The following is a 20,911-nucleotide window of genomic DNA, read 5'->3' on the forward strand; positions in this document are numbered from 1 at the left end:
TTGCCCAGGAACAGGCAGCACAAAAGACAAGACGGACATAGCCTGTGAAAGTGTAAACTGGCAAGGAGCTTTCTGCTCAACCCTCCAAGGTTCAGCAGCTGGGAGATAGATGGGGCTGGTCATGGACCTGGTGTGAGAAGTTCAGCTCCAGATGCTGTAGGAACAGCTGAGGGTGCAGTACATGGGAAGCTGCTGGACCAGGGAGGTGAAATTCAAGATATTCTCATGGGAAATGCCCCACCAGGCCCTTTTTGTGTGGGAGTGTGCTCCTTTTGTGGCATCAAGGCTGGGTGCAGCTGTGATCATTTTGTGGCTTTGTTGTGGTTGGTATTGATAGTGACATTTGCTGCCTCTGAGCTGGACAGAGCATCTCCCCTAGACCTGTGGGGTATTTTCATGAGAGTGAATGGGGAGTGTGCCTTGCTGCCTTCCTGAGCGTGGCTGGAGGTGATCCCAGCTTGGTGTTGGCCAAGCAGGGGTACAAAGGTTGGCTATTAGTGTATCAGCATCAAAGCCTGGGGACCTGCTGGTGATCCTGCGTGCTCTTAGCACCATTTGGGTTCAGCTGTGCTCTGCTGGGGAAGGGGCTGGGGTGGGGCCATTCCAAGGGCAGGGCTGCTCTCCAGCTTGGAGCTGTAGGGAGCTGCTCATTCCCTGTCTCTGCTGCTCTGAAGCCTTTGCGCTGCATCCCAGCCTGAAAAGTTAAGGGTGACACCTTCTTCCTCCCCCCCAGACCTCACTGGGGTTTGTGCTTGGGTGGTTTTTGTCCTCACTCAAGGCAGCTCTCAGCTGCACTCCCCATTCCCTGCCAAAAGCAGAGTCCCAGCTCCCAGAGGTGGGTGCCTTCCTGGGGCGTGAAGAGGAATAAACCAAATACAGTCAGATCCGCTCTGTGACAGCAGGAGCAGATCAAAGGACATTATTTGCATAATGAAGGAGTACTAATTGGGAGGGAAAGTCATTTGATTTCCTAGTGTCTAAGAAGGAATAACAAATGAGAGAACTGCACAAACTCTCAGAGTAACTGGGAGTGCTTTGCAACACAGCTGCCCCTTGCTCTGTGCTGGGGCCAGGGCAGTGTGTTTGGGTAGACATCGTACGTGCTGCCTGAGACTGTGAGACTGGGGGTGGACTAAAGGCCTCTTTGTTCCAGGACCTTGCCTTGGCAGTGGTCAGAGTGCATTCTTAGGAAAGAGGAACAGCACACACAGGACATGTGATGCTCCTCTTAATATTCTCCCAGCCATCATCTGTTTCCAGCTTGGAAATTTCTTTGGCTGTGGGTGGTTTCTGGGGGTTTAGTCAGCTTTAGTATCTGTCTTCCATGAACTCATCCAGACTCACTGTAAACGTCTGCAAAGGGAAAGGGGTTGCTGTTGTTATCTGATGGATCAAAAGTGGCAGATGCAGGATGGTCAGGAGGATAAGGCTGGAGTGTGGGATTTGTAAAAGGCAGAGGTGGTGCCTAGAGCTAACCCCAGCCTATGATCCAGGCTGGGGAAGTCATTGTTTTCTACACAGGGATATCCTGCACTTAGAAGAAGCACATCAAAAATGGAAGGTGACCCAACAACTTTATCTGGCCTCCCTTGGCACAGCAGAACCAGCTGCAAAACCAGCAACTGGCTTTTATTTAGAAACCTGATCTGGCCTGGGGCATCAGGAGCAGTAGTGCAGCTGCTGTGGGATGCTTGCTGCATTTGAGTGCAGAAGGGGCAGTTGGACCTGGGCCTGGCAGGGGGGGCAGCTGGGGCTGTAGAGGGGTAGAGAGGTCCCTTCTCAGCCCCCTGAGGGGGGGGCAGGGCTGGAGGCCATGCTCTGGAGTCACCCAGGTTGAGGAAAACGGGCTCCTGGGGCTGCTTGGGAGCATTTTCACTGACTGCCGTGCACCCCAAGGAGCAGTCTGTCTGCAGGATGGGGCCTGAGCTGCAAACCCTGTTCACAGCTCCACTGCTGTCCTGTCACCTCAGGGAGAGGCTGCTGGCCAAGAGCTTGAAAGCTGATCAGTGCTGGCACCTGAGGCTCAGCCTCTGTGGGTACCCCAGTGTGGATCTCTCCAAAACATCAGAGTTGAGCAGAATCCAGTACCAGAGGGAGAGACCTGCAGCTGCAGAACAATGTAGGATGGGACCCAGCCAGCTGCCTTGGAACTGCAGGAGCTTCACCTTGTTACAGGAGATGCTAAAATTAGCTGTATTTTGGGCTCCTTTCCTGAGCTCCCTGGGGTCTGCTTAACAGCTGTCTGCTGCACTCATGCGTGAGCCCAAATCCAGCACACTGTGCCTCCTGTAAGCCAGCTCTGTTGGTTGCACAGGGTGGGTGTTGCAGCCCAGAGCTCACTTGTGGGGTCTTTGGGGAGCAGGCAGGGCCTGGAGTGAGGAGCATGCCAGGAAAGACATATGCTTTCATCAGAACATACTCCTCCCCTGATGCATTTCACTCTCATTTCTCTGTGTAGCACCATGTCCAGATTAGAGGCGATTTAGCTGTACAGGCAGAAACTTGGGGTCAAGCCCTGACTCCAGCACAAAGCTGGCTGAATGCAGAAGTGATTATTGTGAAGAGAAATTTTTTAATCTCCATGCTGGAAGCAGAGAAAAACACTTTGTTTACCATGCAGCCAGAACACTTGCAGGCAATCTGATTTCCCCCCCTGCCCTTGCTAGAAAGTGCTTAAGTCACTTGTGTGTATCTGGAAGCTGCTGGGACTGCAAGTGGCTGGGAGCTGGGGCTTGCCCTGTCTGTTTGTCCTTAGTAAGATGAGTCCTTCCCTATCTGCACTGTGCTCTAGGTCATTGGACAGGCTCCAAACACTGCCCTGCCCAAGAGACCACCTCATCCAGGCTGCATTTGGCAGCCCCTCCGGGAACCTGGGCCTCTTCATGGAATGATTTGGTTTGCTCCCCATGGCACCATGTTTACCTGCTTCATGCCAGTGGGTGGGGTGCCTTGTGCAGTGGCTTTCTCTGGCCAGACACCCCAAAAGAAGTTCCACAGTAGCACATTTGAGCAATTGTACCCCTGGCAGGTTATCACCCTTGGGCTGGTCCTGCAGGGTGTGAGGGCTCTGCAGTGAATCTCCTCTGGGCCTGGCTTTCTACCAAATCAGGATGTTCACAAGATTGCAAGAAACTCACTTCTGCTCCAGTAATTTTTAAGCTGCTCTAGTTCATTTTTTTTCCCCTGATGTCCTCCCTGAGTGTATCTGGGATGCATCAGCCACTGCAGGTGTTTGGGGCCAGACAAAAGCTGTGAATTGCATTGTTTATAAAATCCCACCTGCCTCCTGCCCCATGGCACTCAGGCCCCTGGGATGCAAGTGCTGCACGCTGGCATCAGGCCAGAGCACGTGGCTTTGTGTGACACAGCACTCCTTGCAGGGTTCTGATGTTTTGCAGGACTGAAGTGCTGAAGTGCTGTCCTGGAGCTGGCCAGATCCACACAGAAAGGGCTCTCAGCATGGCCAGAAAGTGTCCCTGGTCTCTGCCTGAGCTGAAGGTGGCAACTGAGCCCCAGAGCTGGTCTGGAGAGCATCTAGAGGCTCCTGGTTTCATCTCGGAAGGGTGACTGCTGCCATGAGGAGGGACAGTCAAATTTAGCAAGTGTTGGTTTTTCCTGCTGCTCATTTGCCTCTTTGCCTGCCCAGAGCCTGGCTGTACTTCTGTCCCTGGGGAAGTGACAGGTCCCAGCCACTTGCTTGTGGATTCAGTGCAGGGCCTCTCTGCTTGAGGATGTGTTTGGAGTTTGCCTGTCAACACATCTTTTAGCTAAACGTGTTTGGAGTGAGTGGCATAGCAAGTGGTCTGGAGCTATCAGCCATCTTCCTGCAGGGTTGCTGCGACTGGCCCCAGAGGCTCTGGGTCCTGTGGGAAGGCAGTCACGGATGCCAGGACACACCTGCACTGCTATTCCATAGGTGCCCTGCAGAGCCCCATCCATCCCATCCAGGGCACTGGGCTGAGCTGCCGTGCCCTGGGGACACTCAGCATGGCAGGGTGGCTGGGCGGGCTGGGCTCTGCACTCGTGGGATAAGACCCTGCAGAGACACAGCTCCTGCATCCCGCAGCTCCTGGGGCATCGTGGGCACCTCTCGGTGTGGGCAGCCCCTCCCTGCCCTGCTGACCCTGGCTCACAGCGGAGAAGGGATGCTGCTGGCAGAGCTGAGGGCTGGCTGCTGTCCCTGGCAGATCTCCAGGATGGCTCAGGGTGTGGAATGGGGGCAGCCCAGGCAGGGCCCATGGGGCCAGAGGATCGCTGCCAGCCAGAGTCAGCTAGGCTGGAGGAAGGATTGCTCTGGAAGTGAGGGTCTTGTTCCCCCTTTCTTCTGGGGGGAAGCAAGGTTCGTTTGATCTGCTGTGCCAGATCACACCTTTGCAGAGGGAGAATAAGAGATGCCTACTGACCTGTTCATTTTTATGTAAAATTGTTGGTTTCCTCTGATCTGTGGAGTGAGCTGGTCGGGGGAGGAACCAAGGTCTTATGTCATTTTACATGTCTAATTATCTCTCTGGATACAGGCTCAGGCTTCTTGGTTATGGGAGGCGGGTGATAGAGTACATGATGGATGTTTAGATTTTATTTAGTGTATCTTTTATGGCTAAGGCATGTGCCAGAAAACTAAATAAAAGCTGTACATGCTGTACTTGCTGTGGGCAGTGCTGTGCTTGGAGAGCAGGGACTAATATTGGAGCAGGGTGGGAGCCAGGGAAAACTTGTCTCTGCAGAAAGGAGGAGACCAGGTTAAGCTGAAACTGAACACCATTGCTCTTTACATGGAAAGAGAGTGGGAGGGGAGGGGTGGAAAAGGGATAAGTGGAGATTAGGGGAGGATGCTGGAAAGTTGAACTGATAGATTCCTGATACCCTTTAGGTGACCTTGAGCAGGCTGCAGTGCACCTTCGCGGGCGACAGGTCAAGGCACAAAGTGGGCTCAGTGTTCCCTACCTGGCTGATGTTGCTCTTCTGTTAATGAGATGCTGTGAGGGCAGGTGGGGAAGGGCACCTCTGGCATTGCTGGCTGCAGCCCAAGGGCAGTGTGCCCCATCCTCTGCCTCTGAGTGAAGGTGTCTTGCTGCAATGCTCCTCGTGCTTCTTGGTTTCCCTTGCCCTAGAGCAGAAAGCTCTGGTCCCAAACATGGGGCTCACCCCTGGGACATGGAGCTGGATCTGCTGCCCTGTTGCTCCAGTTCTTGGGAGAGTCCAGCAGCTGTGGGCCAGGAGCCTTCTGTGGGCTTGGGTACCTGTGGGTGAGTTTTGAATCTCCTCACCCTAGGCAGGAACCAAGTGGTTCTGGGAGCATGGGATGTTTGTGCAAAGTCAGCAGGCTCTGCCTGTGCTGCAAGTGCAGGAGTGGGTGCTGCTGTGGACACCGGGCTCTCGGTTGGTTGCTGCCAGGCTGTGCAGAGGGAGCCCTCTCTTGTTCCCAGGGGCAGGTACTGCTTTGTGTGATTCTCAAACTTTGGCACCTCCAGCATCCCTAGCTGGCTTCTCTACTGCAGCTGGGAGAGGGATGCTTGGAGATCCTGGTGTCATTTCTCTTCTCTGGTCCCTTTTTTTTGCTCTCTGAGCAGAAGCTTCCCAAGGGAACATGCCAAGCTGTCCAAGGGAATGTGCAGTGCTGGTGTGGGGGTGATCTGCCTTGGCTCTTACCTGCTTGAAGGAGTTGTGTGATGCCAGGGAGAGGAGGAGGAAATGCAGCAATAGTATTTCTTAAACAGTTGTTTGCGAGGCAGAGAGCCAGTGTTGCCGTGGTGTAAAATCTGGACTTGCCTGGCAGGGATGCACCATAACTTCACTGGAGACAGCAAAGCATAAATAAGTTGACTCAAACTAGCTTGTTGCTGAAGACCGATGAGGGGGATTCTCCTGTTATCAGCAGAGCTGCAGCTCTGAGAAAGCTGCCAGGGAGAATGAAAAGCAACCATGGTAACTGCTCGCTTCCCTCAGTGAACACCCTTTCCAGGAGATCAGAGTGAACTGGACTGGGGGCAGTGTGTGCATCCCAGCTGCTCACAGCAGCACTGCTGTCTGTGCTGCCTCATCTTGTGCCTGAGACCAGGCAGGTCTGGTGCAGGAGCTCCCTGGCTTGCCTGCAGGCTCTGGGCTTGTGGTCTCCTGGCAAGGGAGGAGGAAGGCACCAGGAACTGAAGCTTCTCATCCCCCTCTGGATTGGTTTCAGCTCCATATCTGCCTGGTGTGACATAGGAACAGAGGCTGCTTCTGACTGACTGGTGCCAGGGCTTGACCTCTGGGCAGGGATGCACTGAGTCTGGTGCTAGAAATGAAACAGGGTAACCTGTCCTCACAATGCTTTGGTCACACCACCTCCTTTCTCAAGGTGTCTAGAGGTAGGGTTAGGCTTCCCTTCCTTCCTGCCTTCTGTTGTCTCTCTAGATCTCAGCCCCCTTGCTCCTGCCCCCACCCTCATGTCCTGGGTCCCGCTTTTGTTAAATTGAACATGATGTCAAATTAAAGCCATCACAGGGACAGTTGGAGTGAAGTGCCCAGTTTAATGAGGCAGCCTTGAAAATCAATAACTTAATTGCAGACATTTGATGGACTTTTATCCAATTTATAGTCCTCCTGCCCTGCTACGTGTAGAGCATGAGGACCTGGTGCTATGTCTGGCTCTGGGCAAGTGAAAGCCTTTCCTCTCCTGTGGCTGTTGTCCCTGTGCAGGTCTGTGGGCTCCAGTGGTGCTGCAGTGTGGGTCAGGCCCTAGCTGGGTGGTCTCTCTGTGGTCTCGAGGTGACCATGTCACTCTGTGCTGACAGGAGGGGCAGGTGTGAGTATGATATCCCCAGCTCCTTCCTAGATGGTCCAGTAGAAGGCTACTGGGAGAAAAGCTCCCAGCTGTTCACACCAGTGATCTCCTGGAGAGCAGGCCCTGCCCCAGGATGGCCCAGCATCCTGTCCCTTCTGTCCCTCCTGCCACTCTGCAGCATGCCAGAGGCATTTGCAGCAGTGTCTGGAGTCCTGACTTTCAGGTGTTTGGTGGGGAGGTGATGCTGCATTTGCACCTAGCTGTTCTTTTTTCCCTCATCATTTGCAAGCAGTCAGTGTTTGGCTCTGCTCTGAGATCTGTGTTGCTCTTCTCAACTCCTCCCTGACTTTCTGTTTTCCTTCTTGTCCCTGCTGCAGGCACCTCTGTGATGCAGGTGATGGCCTCTGATGCTGACGACCCCACCTATGGGAGCAGTGCCCGGGTAGTCTACAGTGTGCTGGAGGGGGAGCAGCACTTCACTGTGGACAGTAAAACAGGTGAGCAGCACCCAGCTGGGCTGGGGCAGGAGACCCGACAGTGGCCGTGTGTCCTGGGCATGGCTGTGACCCAGCAGCTCTGTGCCTCCCTGCTGGCCACTGATGCTGCATTCTCATGGCAGGGGTGTTGGAGAGGAAGCTCAGCAGCCCTGCTCAGGCTGCTGCCCAGCTCCATGCCCTGCCTGCAGCGGGCAGGATCTGCAGCTGCCAGCCCAGAGTGCCTGGTCTGCACCTGCACTGGCCAGAGCTCCTCTCTGCCTGGAGCAGGAATGCCCCCACAGGCGCATAAAACTTCAGTGTAGAAGGTTTAAATACTACCAGAGGGGCCTTACCAAAGGCTGCATCATTATCACCAGGGCTTTGATTAAAGGTAACACTTTAAATTAAGGATAGGTTTATAAATGTTCTATTAATATTTAATGAAAGAACAGTAGAAGCTGCTCCATTCCTTAATAACTTATAATAGGGCCTGTTGTAAAATGCCTCTGTAATAAATCCCTGGCAGATGATGCTCTGACATACTGGTTAGAGGAGACCATAACCAGGAGATGTTGGGGCATATATTCTCCTTGCCTCCCAGGAGTTTGACTCTCATTACCCTTAATGGGAGCCTCACAAGCTTGCTAAGGAGGAAGACGCTCAAATGCTAATAAGAGATATTTAAGGCACAAAGCATGCAGTAAAGTGCCCATAGTTTAATGAAAATTTGTCAAAGGACAAGCAGGCTGAGGGGCTGCAGCTTGTGTTGGAAAACTGGACAGCAAAGTCTTCCCCACCCTATTGCTGAACCACAGTGGCATGGACTGATATCAACCCCTGGGCTGAAGTACCAGTCTCTGTCAGGCTGATCTGTGTCTGTGCTGATAGATATTTTCTGAGGCTGTTTTTATGTAAGTCAGAGTGAAATTTGTTTGGAGATTCTGGTGTAAGGAGAGTGTAAAGAAGGTCTGTGTGCCTGAGCCTCTGCATCTGCAAGAAGCCCTGCACCTCCTCACAACGCTCTGGTGCACATGGGGAAGCTGGTCCCAGCCCTGGCTCTGCCATCAGCCTGGCTGCTGCTGGAGGAAGGCTCAGATCTCGGAGTTTGGGAGCTCCTACACACACCTGACATCAGCACTGTGGCATGTGGTGGAAAATGCCTTTGGCTGGACAGAGGCTGGTGCAGTGGGGAGAGGGCAGCAAGCAGCTGGTTGGGGCTGTACCCACCCCTTGGTCTGGAGCTGTTGCACCTGGGCTCTCTTCTCTCCCAGATTTGCTTTGTTTTATATTGTGTGTGTGGGAACAATAGGCTAAACACTGAAAATTCAGGTGCACGTGAGATTCTGTTAATCTGAGACAGCTTTGTGTGAGTGGAAGTCTGGCTGCTAGAATGGAGAGGGACCACTGGGAGCAAATTGCACAAGCCAGGACGTGCAGAGGCTCAGCTTCCTGCCACATTAATGCTCTGTATTAAGGCATAAACTAAAATGTGCCCTGTGGGACTGTGGTGAGAATTAATGTCACTCTGGGAATCCAAGCTTCTTGATTCCTTGACTTTTTGTGTCTTAATTCTCAAGCTGGCTGTTCTGTACACTGGGGGGTTGATCTACTGTTTTACTTGCTTGTGTTTCATAAAGGCAAAACTGCTGACAGTCTGCAGAAGACTCCGGCCCCTCTTGAGCGTGTCTGTTTCCAGGATATCTGGCTGCTAACACAGGTGTTGGGGCTGACTCTGGCAGTGTCTGAATTGCAATGGCAGTGTGGCAGCACTGCAGGGCTGCAGCTCTGCCCATCAGCCGCTCAGGTTGTGGCTGCAGCCTGTGCTGTGGCCTCGTGCCCCTCTTGTCAGTGCTGGCCCATGTGGATGCAGCAGTGCTGTGGGGGCACTCAGTGTCATCATATCCATCCAAGCACACCCCAGCCTGCTCCCACTCTTATTCTGTTAGAATAAGTCTTTATGCTGCACAGGGGAATCCAGGTCTGATTGCCCGGGGTGGCCCAGCTTCTGCCCTGAGCATAAGATTTAATTATCCATAGCAGCAGTGTAGCTCTCAGAGCCACCATTGTTATTAATGGCCATAAAAAGAACCATAAAAACCTGGCATGTTACATTTCTTATAATATATGGTAATGAAGAACAATTTGATTTCCCTTTTTTGTTTTGACCTCCTTCTCTGCCATTCCTTGCAGGTCCATGCATGCATGTGCTGCCTTGCACACCACCTCAGCCCCTGACTCCTTCCAGCACAGGTTCTTTCTTCCCTCCCTGTCTTGTGTTCTTTTCACACCCTCCTACATAGCACAGGTGTGGCATGTACAAAAGTGGTTTCCATGCTTGAGTACAGAACATGGACCATGTGTAGCTGACTTTGTCTCCTGCTCTTGGATGTTACCAGCTGTAGTGTTCAGCTGGGATTTTGTTTTCAATGGACCTTTCACAGGCAGACCCAAACCGTCTGGATGCTGTGCTATGCCAAGTCCTGCCACTCAGTAAGTCCTGAATGCCTGTAGTGTCTCGGGTCTTTTTGGAGGAAGACAAGCATCTAAATGGCTCCACTGCAATAGTGGGAGCAGCAGTATGGCATTTATGCTGCAGGAAGATTCCAGAATTGAATGATGCTGAAGAGAAAGCACAGCTGATGCACATGGGCTTTTCTTTCTGTCATACACACCAGCCACTCTCATGCTTTGAGATTAGGTGGAAAGTCCTCCTGGTGTGCTCTGGTATTGGAGCAGTCCAGTAGAAAAGGGAGAAAATCCGAAATTCCAGGGAAGGGAAAAAAAGTTCAGCTCTCAGTCTCTCTCTGGAGAAAAAGAAGCTGAACAACTGGCCAAAAGCTGACCCAGGAGCAGCAAGCCGGTTGCTTCCTCACTCCCCTGCCGCAGCTGGGAAAAAAAAGTCACTATCTCTGTGTGACCTTGAACAAGCTGCAAACTGCTTTGAAAAAGTGTTGCTCAGTTTTTCCTTCTCCCTCTCAGGCTCAGTTTAGAGGCATAGAAAGCCACAAGAATTAATTTCTGGGCGTAGGGCAGCGATATGGGATACACATCATAAAGTCACCCCAAGACAGTTTCACAGACTGAAACTTGTGTTGTGTACCCCAAATCAGGTTCAAGAACTTCACCTGTGCATGCTGAAGGTCTAGGCTGGCTTTTTTGGTGTGAATGGGGAGCTTTGTATGTACAAGCTTTGGAGGCAAGGTTTTCTTGCCAGCTATAAGAATAACCCCGTGACTTGTTGCAAGAGCCTGCAGGCATTAAGCTTGTTCTGCTTTGTGCTGCCTTCCTCACTCAGAAGGGGTGCAGCCAATCCTTGCTCCTTGCAGCAGGTGAGCTGCAGTGCCTGTGCTGTGGCTGCCCTGGTCTGCTGAGGAGGCTGTGCTCTCACAGCGACCAGCACACAGCTCTGCCCTGCTGTTCTTCTGCTGTGGTGGGTGTTGGCTCTGGGTGAGAGCACTAATCTGACAGCAGAGCCCCCCTCACCACTGCTGGGCCATGAGCCCAACTCTGCCCAGAGTGACACAGGGTGGGAGGTTTAGTGACAACTCCTGTTCCAGCTCCAGGAATCTCATCCTCACCAAGATCTTTCAAGATGATACTTTTCAGATACAGAGACAGGCACCTGAGTGTGGGCACTCTGAGTGCATCTACGTGAGAGGAGAAATCTGTGCATTTAAATCCCAGGGCTGTGTTTTCATGCTGCTTTATATCACCCTGCATTCTTTGTACCACGGCAGATTATTCACCTTTATAGGGGCAAATCTCTCTTTTGGCAGGCAGCTGTGCCTGCCTGCTCATGTCTGTTCCCATGTCCTTTGCAGTGCCCTTTCTTATCCCTGGGCAGCGTGGCTGGAGACTCACTGCTCCCTGTGATCCCTTGCACACAGCCTTCCTTGGTAGGGAACCTGAAAATGCCCAACACCCCACAACCTGGTGCCCCTGTTTCCAGCAGTCTTGTTCATCCCTTTGCAGGGATATTGAGTGCTACAGAGCAACCACAGCATGTAACACTGCAGGTTTCGTGATGCTTGGTGCTTTCCTTAAAAGCCAGCTTGTCAATTTGGGGGAGTGCAAGGGAACCTGACTTTTTACCGTAAAGAAGAGGTTGTTCTTCAAATCTGTCACTCTGCTGAATGCAGGAAAAAGGCAGAAGGACTCAGAGGGTATTTGAAATGCAGTCTGGTATTTATGATGACTTAAACCAGCTCCTGAGTTTTAGAGCCTGTGTCCTGATTCAAAGACCGAGCTGGTAAGGGCTTAGAGGTTTTTTATGCCAGGGAGAAAAAGAATGGAGATACTGGCCTGCTGGGATGAAGCTGATGGTTATTTGTGTTCAGTCCTTAGTTGTTTCATCCCTACCTTCCAGCCTTGCTGTGTTTGGAGATAGACCACAGCCCTGGTCCTGGGGCAGTGAAGCTGGACTGAGAGAGGAGCTGTGTCTGGGAGCCTGCTGCATGCTGAGCTGGGCTGATGAGCTGTTGATCTGTGTGATGTGGTGGTGGGGGGCAGAACACATTTCTCTGCTGCTCTTGCCAGTTTGTTAAAAATGCTCCTTGGTGCCTGGAAACACACATGTATCAGTATGTGTGTGGTCCTGTGTGCCCAGAGGGTTGTGCAGGTCTGTGCCCCATCCCTGTCCTTTATCCACCAGAGCTGTGCACAGGCACAAGGCAGTCTGAGTGTGAGGCACAGGAGTCTTCAGAGAAGCCGCGTTTACTTAAGGGGATTCCTCTTATTAGCAATGTTGAACATTAACAGCTCTTTTTTCAGACTGATGCAGGAACTTCAGCTGATTTGGGACCAAGTTGTATGTTTGGTCATCTTGAGGAAATTAGAGTGTATCTACTAATGTGCCAAGGGGATTAATGTTAAATGATGAGGGACTTAGCTGCTAAAAAGAAGGGGCAAAGGAAGGGTGAGTGTGCTGTCTCTGCACTGGCATGGGCAAGGCTGATTCCAGCCTGGAGCAAGCCCTTGTTAGGTGCTCCATGAACCCCCTAACCCTTGTGCCTCATACCTCACTCAGACCACCTTTAGCTTCTGCCTCCCAAATTGTGCTGAGCTGAAGGACAGGATGGGGGGATGGAGGGTGACTGAAGTGCTGGGTCTTGGGGCTAAGACTTCTTCTTGCAAGGGCTGACCTCTTCCAGGATGTGTGCTTCCAGCAGCACTCGTGTCTTGGCAGATATATTGGTATTTCTATGTCCCTGCAGGCAGGTGAGGGCACAGGTGAGGAATCTGCAGTCTGTTTGGCAGGTGCCTTGCCACTCCTGGCCTGAGGCAGAGATGGGTTTGATCTAACTGACCAGGCTGTTGGCAGGAATTAATCTGTTTCATCCAGCTAAATAGGAGAGGGATAGAGAAGACAGACCCAGACTCTTCTCAGGCTTGCACAGTAAAAAGATCCAAATGGCAGGAAGACAAGCCTTGTCACCATGATGATGGCATTTCCATCCCTGGAGATACTAAAAATTTGATTGTTTATGGCCCAGGGTAATCTCATCTGCCTTTGAAGACTGCCTGGTTTGAGCTGTAGATGGACCAAGAACCTCCTTAGGATAGCTCCCTGTTTGTTACTCCATGACTTTCTGCCTTACTGCTCCTTCTGCCCTCAGCTGGAAGGTGCCTTGTCCAAACAGTCTCCGAGGATGTGGACATCTGACCTAGAAGTACCTGAGAGCAGAGCAAAGCCCATAATGATGGGATTCCTGGAAGGCAGTTACCTGCTGAGTGCTTCGTCCTGCTTTGTTTTTATCGCCCAAAAAAGAGTCTGCCGTTGGAGCAGATTCAGTGGCATTTATGTGATGCTGTAAGTGTCCCCTTGCCTGGTAATTATACTGATTAATCTGGATCATGCTGGAAAGCCACGTGTGCCTTGTACCAGAGGGTATGCCACCATGTGTCCACATTATTCAGCTATAACAGATACTGACAAGAATGGGAGAGACAAGTCTGAGCTCGAGGTTGTTCTTACTTTGTTAGCAGTGTCTGGGAAAGACAAAATTTGTCAGTTTTTCCAGCTGGAAAGAAGGTGAATCTTGGGAGATGGTAGCAATAACTTTTCTGTGCTCTGTGTACAGCCCTGAGGAAGGTCTGTCACCATCCAGCTTCTTTGCAGAGTCCCAGGGGGTCAGGTTTTGGGAGCAGAGACGATCTTGGCTCTGGAAGATGGGACCATGCAGGTTTGCTGCTGGTGGGTGTTTAAGGCAGTGCCCATAGTGCCACATGTGCACATAGCTTGTGTGGAGACCTTGATTTGCCATGGCTACTAGCAAATGGTGAGCAGTACCTCAGCCTAGAAGAAAAAACCAGCCTGACTCTTGTGCTGGTGGCCTGGTGTGGCCCATGCAATTTGGGAATAGTGTCCCAGTGACAATCCTGCTGGGGCTCCTGGAGGTCTGGGGCACAGGGCAGTTTGTCTGCAGCAGATCCCCAGTTTTCCAGGATGGACTAGAAGCACAACACCATGAGAGGGAGTTTCTGATCAGTCTCCACCCCAGCCACAGGCAGAGATTTTGTCTGCCTTGTGCTGCTGGAAGAACAGGGGCTGGTTGGGGACATTTGCCCTTTTCTGTATGTGCCAAATGGCCTGGACTTGCTCCCCATTGGGACGAGTGACCTTGGAGGTGTTCTGGGAAGTGCCTGAGCACTTTCCTCCCATCTTGCATGGCATATTATGAACTATATCATTACGAGCAGCTCAGTTAAGTCATTACAGCCTTGGTGAATGCATGAGCTTTTTCCCTCTCATCCCAATTCATCACTATTGTGCTGACATGAATCATTTTCATTATAAAATGCTTCAGACCCCGTTAATTAACAGAATTGCTTAAATTTCAGTGAGATAGTGCTTGCCCAGAAATAACGGTTTTGTATTCACAGTGGAGTGGCAGGAGAGGCCTGTCAGCACGAGCAGCTGGGGCTGGTCCCTGAGCCCTGGGTGTTTGTGCAGGGCTGGTCTGGCTGCCCAGGTGGGAGGGTGCCATCCTGGCTGGGATGGGTGCCCAGAGGCATGTTCTTGCCTCCCTTTCCTGTGTCCCCTCTGCCTCTCTGCGTGGAGTGGGACTCCTTGCCAAATGGCTTCCTCTGAGCAGAGCCAGGATGAATGAGGGGGTCAGAGCAGACCCTGGGCCCCATCACAGAATAAACACCTGCTCCCTTATCCATGGGGCTGAAGGCAGGGGAGTCCGGGTAATTACAGAACTTGAAGTGACAGAGGAACAAGGGGAAACTGGGTGATAATGGTGCCTATCCACAAGATCTGGAGAATGGCGAGGATCTGAAATGGTGGTTATGTCTTTATAATAAATCCTGGCAATGCTAATCATTGGAATAATTGCTAGTTTCAGAAAGGAAGGAGTGATAAATGTCTCCTGAACAGTGTTGCCAGCTCCTGATGCACCTGTAATGTCATGCAAAGGGCGAGGGGTAGGAATTTAATCCTCCCAGCTCAGTGGCATTTCTGACTGCCTCTGACCTCCATGGCGTGAGCCCTTGTCTGCAGGTGCATGAGGCCACACCGGGCAAGCAAACAGGGAAACTGGAATCTTGCTGGCTGTGGAGTGCAGAAGCCTTGGGATCTATCCCTGCAGCCATATCTTGGCTCCTTGCAGCCTGCTGGAACTCAGCTCTCCCCTCTGCTGTGCTCTTGGTGACTTGGAGCTTCAATGCTCTACCACTGCTCGATGTGCTGCACATCAGCAAATGGATTGCAAGGTGCTCAGACCACTGGATGATTCTCTACTGTTTGCTCAGCAAGAAAGGAGCTTCCTGTTCCTTCTGGGTCAGGCCCCTCACTGGAGACCCATTCCAGCAGCCTCCTCCAGTATTGTCCCTAGCACCAGGCAGGATTACTGGTGAAACAAAGCCGAGATGAATTTGCAGTTCACAGTAGGAGGAGGTAAAGCTGATAGTTAAACAGAAAACCCTGGAAGAAAGAGGATTTACGAAAACATAAAACAATGTCCTAATCTGTGGGAATGTTAAAAAACTGAGCTGGAGGGGGTTTTAAGCTGATTCCTGTCTGTTACGGGGTGCTGCTTGTACAGAGGGAATGGAATGTGGTGCTAATGACCTTGTATCCATGTAAGCACTCATTCCTTCGTGACCCTCGTGTCACGTCAGGGCAGAGTCGTTTCTTTCTTTTTTTCATCCTCAAAATGTTTCTTCTCTACTTCGTTTCCATTTAAATGAAACAGTCGTGGGTGAGTGGTAATTTCTGCCATTCGCAGAGGTTTCAGGCTTTTACTGCTCTTTGTTTTCTGTTTTACATTCCTTTATATTTTAGTCCTAGTCATTTCCCCAATCCCAGATGAATATTGGAGACCTGTAAACACTGTTTTTAAGAGACTTACTTTTGTAAGAAGTACTACCATACCATTCATTTTGTTAAGCTCCAGTGCATTCTCTGACACAGAGCATGTGTTTCAGCACCTCTGGTCTCTTAACTTAGAAGGACATTTGAAAATGAGGGGTTTTGTGCAGACAGACTTTTAGAAATGTGCTGCCCCTCCTCCCTTTCTCCAGATCACACAGGTCTCCCCCAGGTGTGCCTGGGCCACGGCACCTGGAGATGGAGCCTGGGCTGGGGACAGCCCTGTTCTGTAAGGGGTGCTGCAGCAAGCCTGGCTCCTGCTCAGCAGATCAGGATAAGTGGGCTGTTGCAGATCTGTGCCAGAGGGGTTTTGTGACTCAGACTGGGTTTTTACAGAGCAGACCTTGAGGCTGGCCCCAGCACAGCCCCCGCATTTGGGTGGGGGTGAGGATGAGTCCTCTCCCTCCTGTGACTCCTGCCCCCACCAATCCTCTGACCCCAACAGATCTTTCACCCAGCTCCCAGTCACCCTGGAGAGAAGCACAAACCTCCTCTGTGCCAGGGTTTAAACCAGTGGGAGCTGCCAGTAGCCCACGGGAGAAGCAGCAGTTGGGACTCTTTCATGCTTTATGAGGAGACTTGCTGGGAGCAGGTTGGGCCTGTGGCCATTTCCTGGGCTTCAGGAAGATTTTTGGGATGTTTCTGGCTGGCTGACAACCCCCTGGGCTTGTTGTTCTCCCCAGTGCCCTTCTCTTCCCTTAATTGGCTTTTGCTTATGTTACCTATTGCAAAGGGGTTCAGCAGATGCTGTTTGTGGCCAGCAGTGTGTTCCTGTGGCAGAGGCAGCCAGCAGCACCAGGGCTGTGGCTGGGGAGAGTGTCCCCAGCAGTCAAGGGAGGTGACAGTCCCTTCTACTGTGCACTGGTGAGATGCAAGTGCTGTGTCTGACTGCCAAATGTGATTCTGGTGGGCATACCAGAGTGAGTCCAGGGAAGGGCCATGAAGGCTGGTGAAATACATCTGCACCATGTGAAGAGGGAGATCCAGCTGATCCTGTTTAGGTCTTGATCTTGTCCAAAGTAATCTCCTGTGGCCCCTTCCAGCCTCACCCTCTCTGTGGCTCTGGGCCCTGCCTGTGCTCAGCTGTCCTGCTGGTTTCCAGGTGTGATCCGGACAGCCGTGGCAGACCTGGACCGTGAGACACAGGACCGCTACGAGGTGGTGATCCGTGCAACAGACATGGCAGGACAGCTGGGTGGCCTGTCTGGATCCACCACAGTCACCATCGTAGTCACTGATGTCAACGACAACCCACCACGCTTCCCTCAAAGTAAGTCCCACTGGCGATGGGGGTGGGCACTGGAGCATGTCCTGGTTCCCTGTGGGTGGTGGGGTGGAACCTGCAGGCTGAGCCAGCCTGGCCACTCCAGCTGCTGGCAGGGTGACCATACCAAAGGACCGTGGCATGCCCAGCTCCGGGCCTGGGTCAGAATGTGTTCCTGCCTGGCAGCACAGTGGGTGCCAGATCCCTGCTCCAGTGCAGGTCCTGGAAGCAAGCATGACTTGCATAGTGGGAGAGCAGAGCTGGCCCTTTCCTGAGCCCTCTCCAAGCAGCTGGAAGCCAGCAAGACCCACCATGCTGCTGTCCCTTGGGAGCTGGGGCAGGGACTTGGCTGCTGGCCTGGCACTTCCTGGCTGCTATGTGAGAGCTTGGCACACCCTTGCCCCAGTTCCAGAACAGTGACATGGCTCAGGGGCAGCAGCCTTGTCACAGCACAGCTCTGTTTCTCAACTTGCTGCTAATGGCCTGTGGCTGGTGCTGGTGTCTGATCTGGGACCCTCCCCAGACAAGGTGCAGAGTGATCCTGCTGCATGGAGTGGGCTCTGCAGCACACTCCAACTGTGGGGCCTGGCAGCTCCCAGGGAAGGAGCTGGAGGAGGCTTGGCTCTCAGGCTGCATCTCCTAGAAATCAGAAATTGTAAAGGAATCTTTGCAAGGAATCAGCACTGATTGCAGTGTCCATGCAGAGAAATCAGCCCTTACTTCACACAGCACCTGGAATGTCAGTGCTCCCCAATTACCTTCCCTCAACCCTTGTTTTTGGTTGGTGTATTTACTTCTCCTCTTGGGCCATTCTGGACTGTAGACACGGTGGGGTTTGAGCAACTCTCACAGCCCAAAGGTGCCCCAGGTAGGTCTGTGAAGGCTGGGGGCGGTTCAAAGGCAGAAGCAGTGACCCTGGTACTCATTTCTCCTCCAGAGATGTACCAGTTCAGCATTGTCGAAACAGCCCCCGTGGGCACTGCCATCGGGAGGGTGAAGGCAGAGGACTCCGACGTCGGGGAGAACACAGACATGACATATCAAGTGAAGGATGAGGAAGGGGTGGAGATGTTCAAAGTCACCACGGACAGCAATACCCAAGAGGCTGTCATCACGGTACAGAAGGTGAGAAGCGTTGGTTGAGTAGGGAGGTCACAGGTCCCTAGGAGGAGCCTTTCCTTTGGGGACTGCTGCTGTTGAATCTGAGTTGAAGAAAATGCTCTGAGCGCTGCTCTAGCAGTAGCAGTTGCATTTTTGTGCCTGCTGATGCAGGGAGAGACCTGTCTTTGCTCTGCCTGGATGGCAAGATGCAGGGCTGTCTGGGAGGAAAGGCTGAAAAGGGGCAGCACAGAGTGCCTGCTGGAGTCCCAGGGTGGCTTGGGGGTGGCAGTGAAGCAGCAAGCTGTGCAGAGGAGGCACCATGCATAGGACTGCAGAGAGGAGTGCTTACAGCTGTTGTTGACAGCACCTGCTAGGGGAGAAAAATGCCCATCTAATTCCTGTACCTGACCAGCAGCACTTAAACTGTATCTGCTTTTGGTGGCAAAAACAATCAAGCAAATATTTGGTACAGGCAGGAAAGAATGATTGTTCTTCAAGGCCACTGTATGCAGCTTGCCTCCCCTGTAGAAATAAGAATGGGGTGATTAATGATCAAAACTCGCTCATGTGCAGCACACACTGTGCTGTCTTCCCAGTGAATCCTGGCTGCTCACAGCCTGGGCATCCTGTTAGGAGCCCTGAGAGGAGTGGGCTGGATGCTTCCTCCTGCCCCCTCAGTATGGGTGTTGCTGGCAGAAGAGCAAAGCAGAAGCCCCCAGGCTGCTATAGAGGCACTGCTTGGCAGCAGGTGGTTTTAGTGGCTTTAGTACTGCCCCGATGTCTCTGGTGAAGGAAGGGGCAGCAGAGGGGCACCTTGGACTGGCTGTGGCTTACCCTCTTTCTTTGTCCCAGCCTCTTGACTATGAGTCAAAAAAAGTGCACACTGTCGTGGTGGAGGCCCTCAACAAGTTCGTGGACCCGCGGTTCGTGGACCTGGGCACCTTTCGGGACCAGACCATCGTGCGCGTCTCAGTGCTGGACGTCGATGAGCCCCCCGAGTTCCGGCCCCCCTCCAACCTGATGGAGGTGCAGGAGGATGCACATGTTGGATCTGTCGTGGGGGTGGTCACTGCCCTGGACCCGGACACAGCGAACCACCCTGTCCGGTAAAGCAGCCGTCCGAACCTGACAGCATCCCCCTTCCAGGCGTGGGCATGGGGTCACCTGCAAGGGACATGTGGTCTGGGAGGGCTTGTGGCCGTGGCTGGGACAGAGGAGGTAGGAGAGTGCAGGTAAAAGTGGCAAGTGCTGCATGTGTGGCCGAGTGTGTGAGTGTCTCGTGGGACAGGCAGCTGGCAGGTGAGTGGCAGCCTGTGCACGAGCAAGCGCAGCCGTCTCGCAGGCGACAGATACGTCACTGACAGGTGATGGGTTTGTGAGTGCAAGGGAGTGTCAGGGAAGGTGGCTGGGTGATGCTTGTGTGTCCTCACTGCTGACAGCGAGCTATCTGCAGTGGTACCTGACACAGGCCAGACACCAGGAGTGGCAGGAGGACAGTGGTGAAGGGTGATAGACGAGGTGAGGCTTGGGAGGTGCAGAGCCACAGCCTGGCTGTGTGTGCGTGCATGTGTGCATAGGATCAAAGATCAGAGGAGTTTGTATTTGGGCAGGGGACATAATCCAGCCAGCGGCTTATCTGCACAGGACATTTCCCATTTCCATTTAATTTGTGGCTAAAGAGATTGTTACCTTGTTAAATTGTTATTACCTAAGGCACAAAGCAGCCTTCTGGCCCTGCCAACTGGCCTGAGTCACGAGCAGTTGGGTTGAAAATCTGGTGTTCAGAAAACATCCTCAACGTGTGGAAAATTTCCTTGAAATGTGTGTTCTGGTGCCAGGTGCCAGCGGGGCTGCAGGCACCCGTGGAGCCGCTCACTTCCAGGGAGCAGCATTGGCTTTGGATTGAGAGCTCTGCAGGGAGTCAGCCCCACAGCAATAGACTAGGAAGGACAGGGATAGGGACGTGTGGTGGAGGGGGACAGGCTAGGGAGGGCTCAGTTACAGCACTTGGTTGCATTCAGTGATGCCCCAGTGCCTGTTTGGGGCACTGAGCTCGGTGCTGTGCAGCCACGGGAGACCCACTGTTTCATGGTGGGGTGAGGGGGGTCTCCTGATCCTCATGGAAACAAAGACTGAGATGGTTAGAAAGCTCAGAAACGCATTTACAGATGGAAAGCTGCCATCTACAGATGCCTGGCAGCTAGTAGAGAGTAGTGTCACAAAGCTGGATGCTCAAAGTTGACTTTGGGGGGAATGTGAATGAAATCAGCCTTGATGTGCCAGGAACTGTGTATATGAGTGCTGCACCACTTACACTAGTGGGTGCTGAGTGCTGAATGTGTTCTCAACATACCTCTGCTCACCTTGTCCTGTGACTCTCTGCTCCCTCTCCAGTCAGGCTACATGTCTGATTTCTTTCTTTGCTGCCCCTGAGCATGTGGCTGTCAGCTCACACCCTTCAGGAGAGTGGTGTGTCCGCATATCTGTGTGTGTGCACATGCTTTTTCACTTGACTGTTTCTAGCAGTGCTGCAGAATATAGATTTTATTTTCTGATCTGTAATTGTAGAAAAGGGACCTTGGGGACAGAACTGTTCTTATTCTTGTTTTTTCTTGTTCTTTGTGTTGCTTCCCTGTGGAGCTTGCTGCATTGTTTGCAGACAGACCAAAAGAAAGCAGTGGAGAGAGGCTCTTTATGCTATGCAGAAGGCGGTGGAGACTTGGACCAGAGAGAAGCGGATTCAAGTACTGGGCAGGAGCAAGATGGTGAGAGCCCAAACTTTGCTTTGGGAGTCTCTCCTCCAGTGAGCTCCGTGCTGGCAAGGCAGTGAGTGCCTCGTGCTTAGACACAAGGACCCAGCCAACAGGACTCCCAGGCATCTGCTGCAGCTTGGGAATTGCCATGTGTTTTCCCTTGTCAGGCTTGATGCATTC

The 20,911-nt window shown here is 52.4% G+C and overlaps 1 protein-coding gene across 1 annotated transcript in view; it reads left to right on the forward strand.

Moving 5' to 3' along the window:
- Positions 1-20,911, forward strand: part of CDH22 (cadherin 22) — a 76,924-nt gene that overhangs the window by 31,419 nt on the left and 24,594 nt on the right. Inside the window, exons 4-7 of the mRNA XM_032127025.1 lie at positions 7,141-7,260; positions 16,716-16,883; positions 17,815-18,002; positions 18,831-19,084. Of these exons, the coding sequence (XP_031982916.1) occupies positions 7,141-7,260; positions 16,716-16,883; positions 17,815-18,002; positions 18,831-19,084 (730 nt within the window). The remainder of the gene's footprint in view (positions 1-7,140; positions 7,261-16,715; positions 16,884-17,814; positions 18,003-18,830; positions 19,085-20,911) is intronic.

This window comes from Corvus moneduloides, chromosome 17, assembly GCF_009650955.1.
Source record: "Corvus moneduloides isolate bCorMon1 chromosome 17, bCorMon1.pri, whole genome shotgun sequence".
In the NCBI taxonomy this organism is placed as follows: domain Eukaryota; kingdom Metazoa; phylum Chordata; class Aves; order Passeriformes; family Corvidae; genus Corvus; species Corvus moneduloides.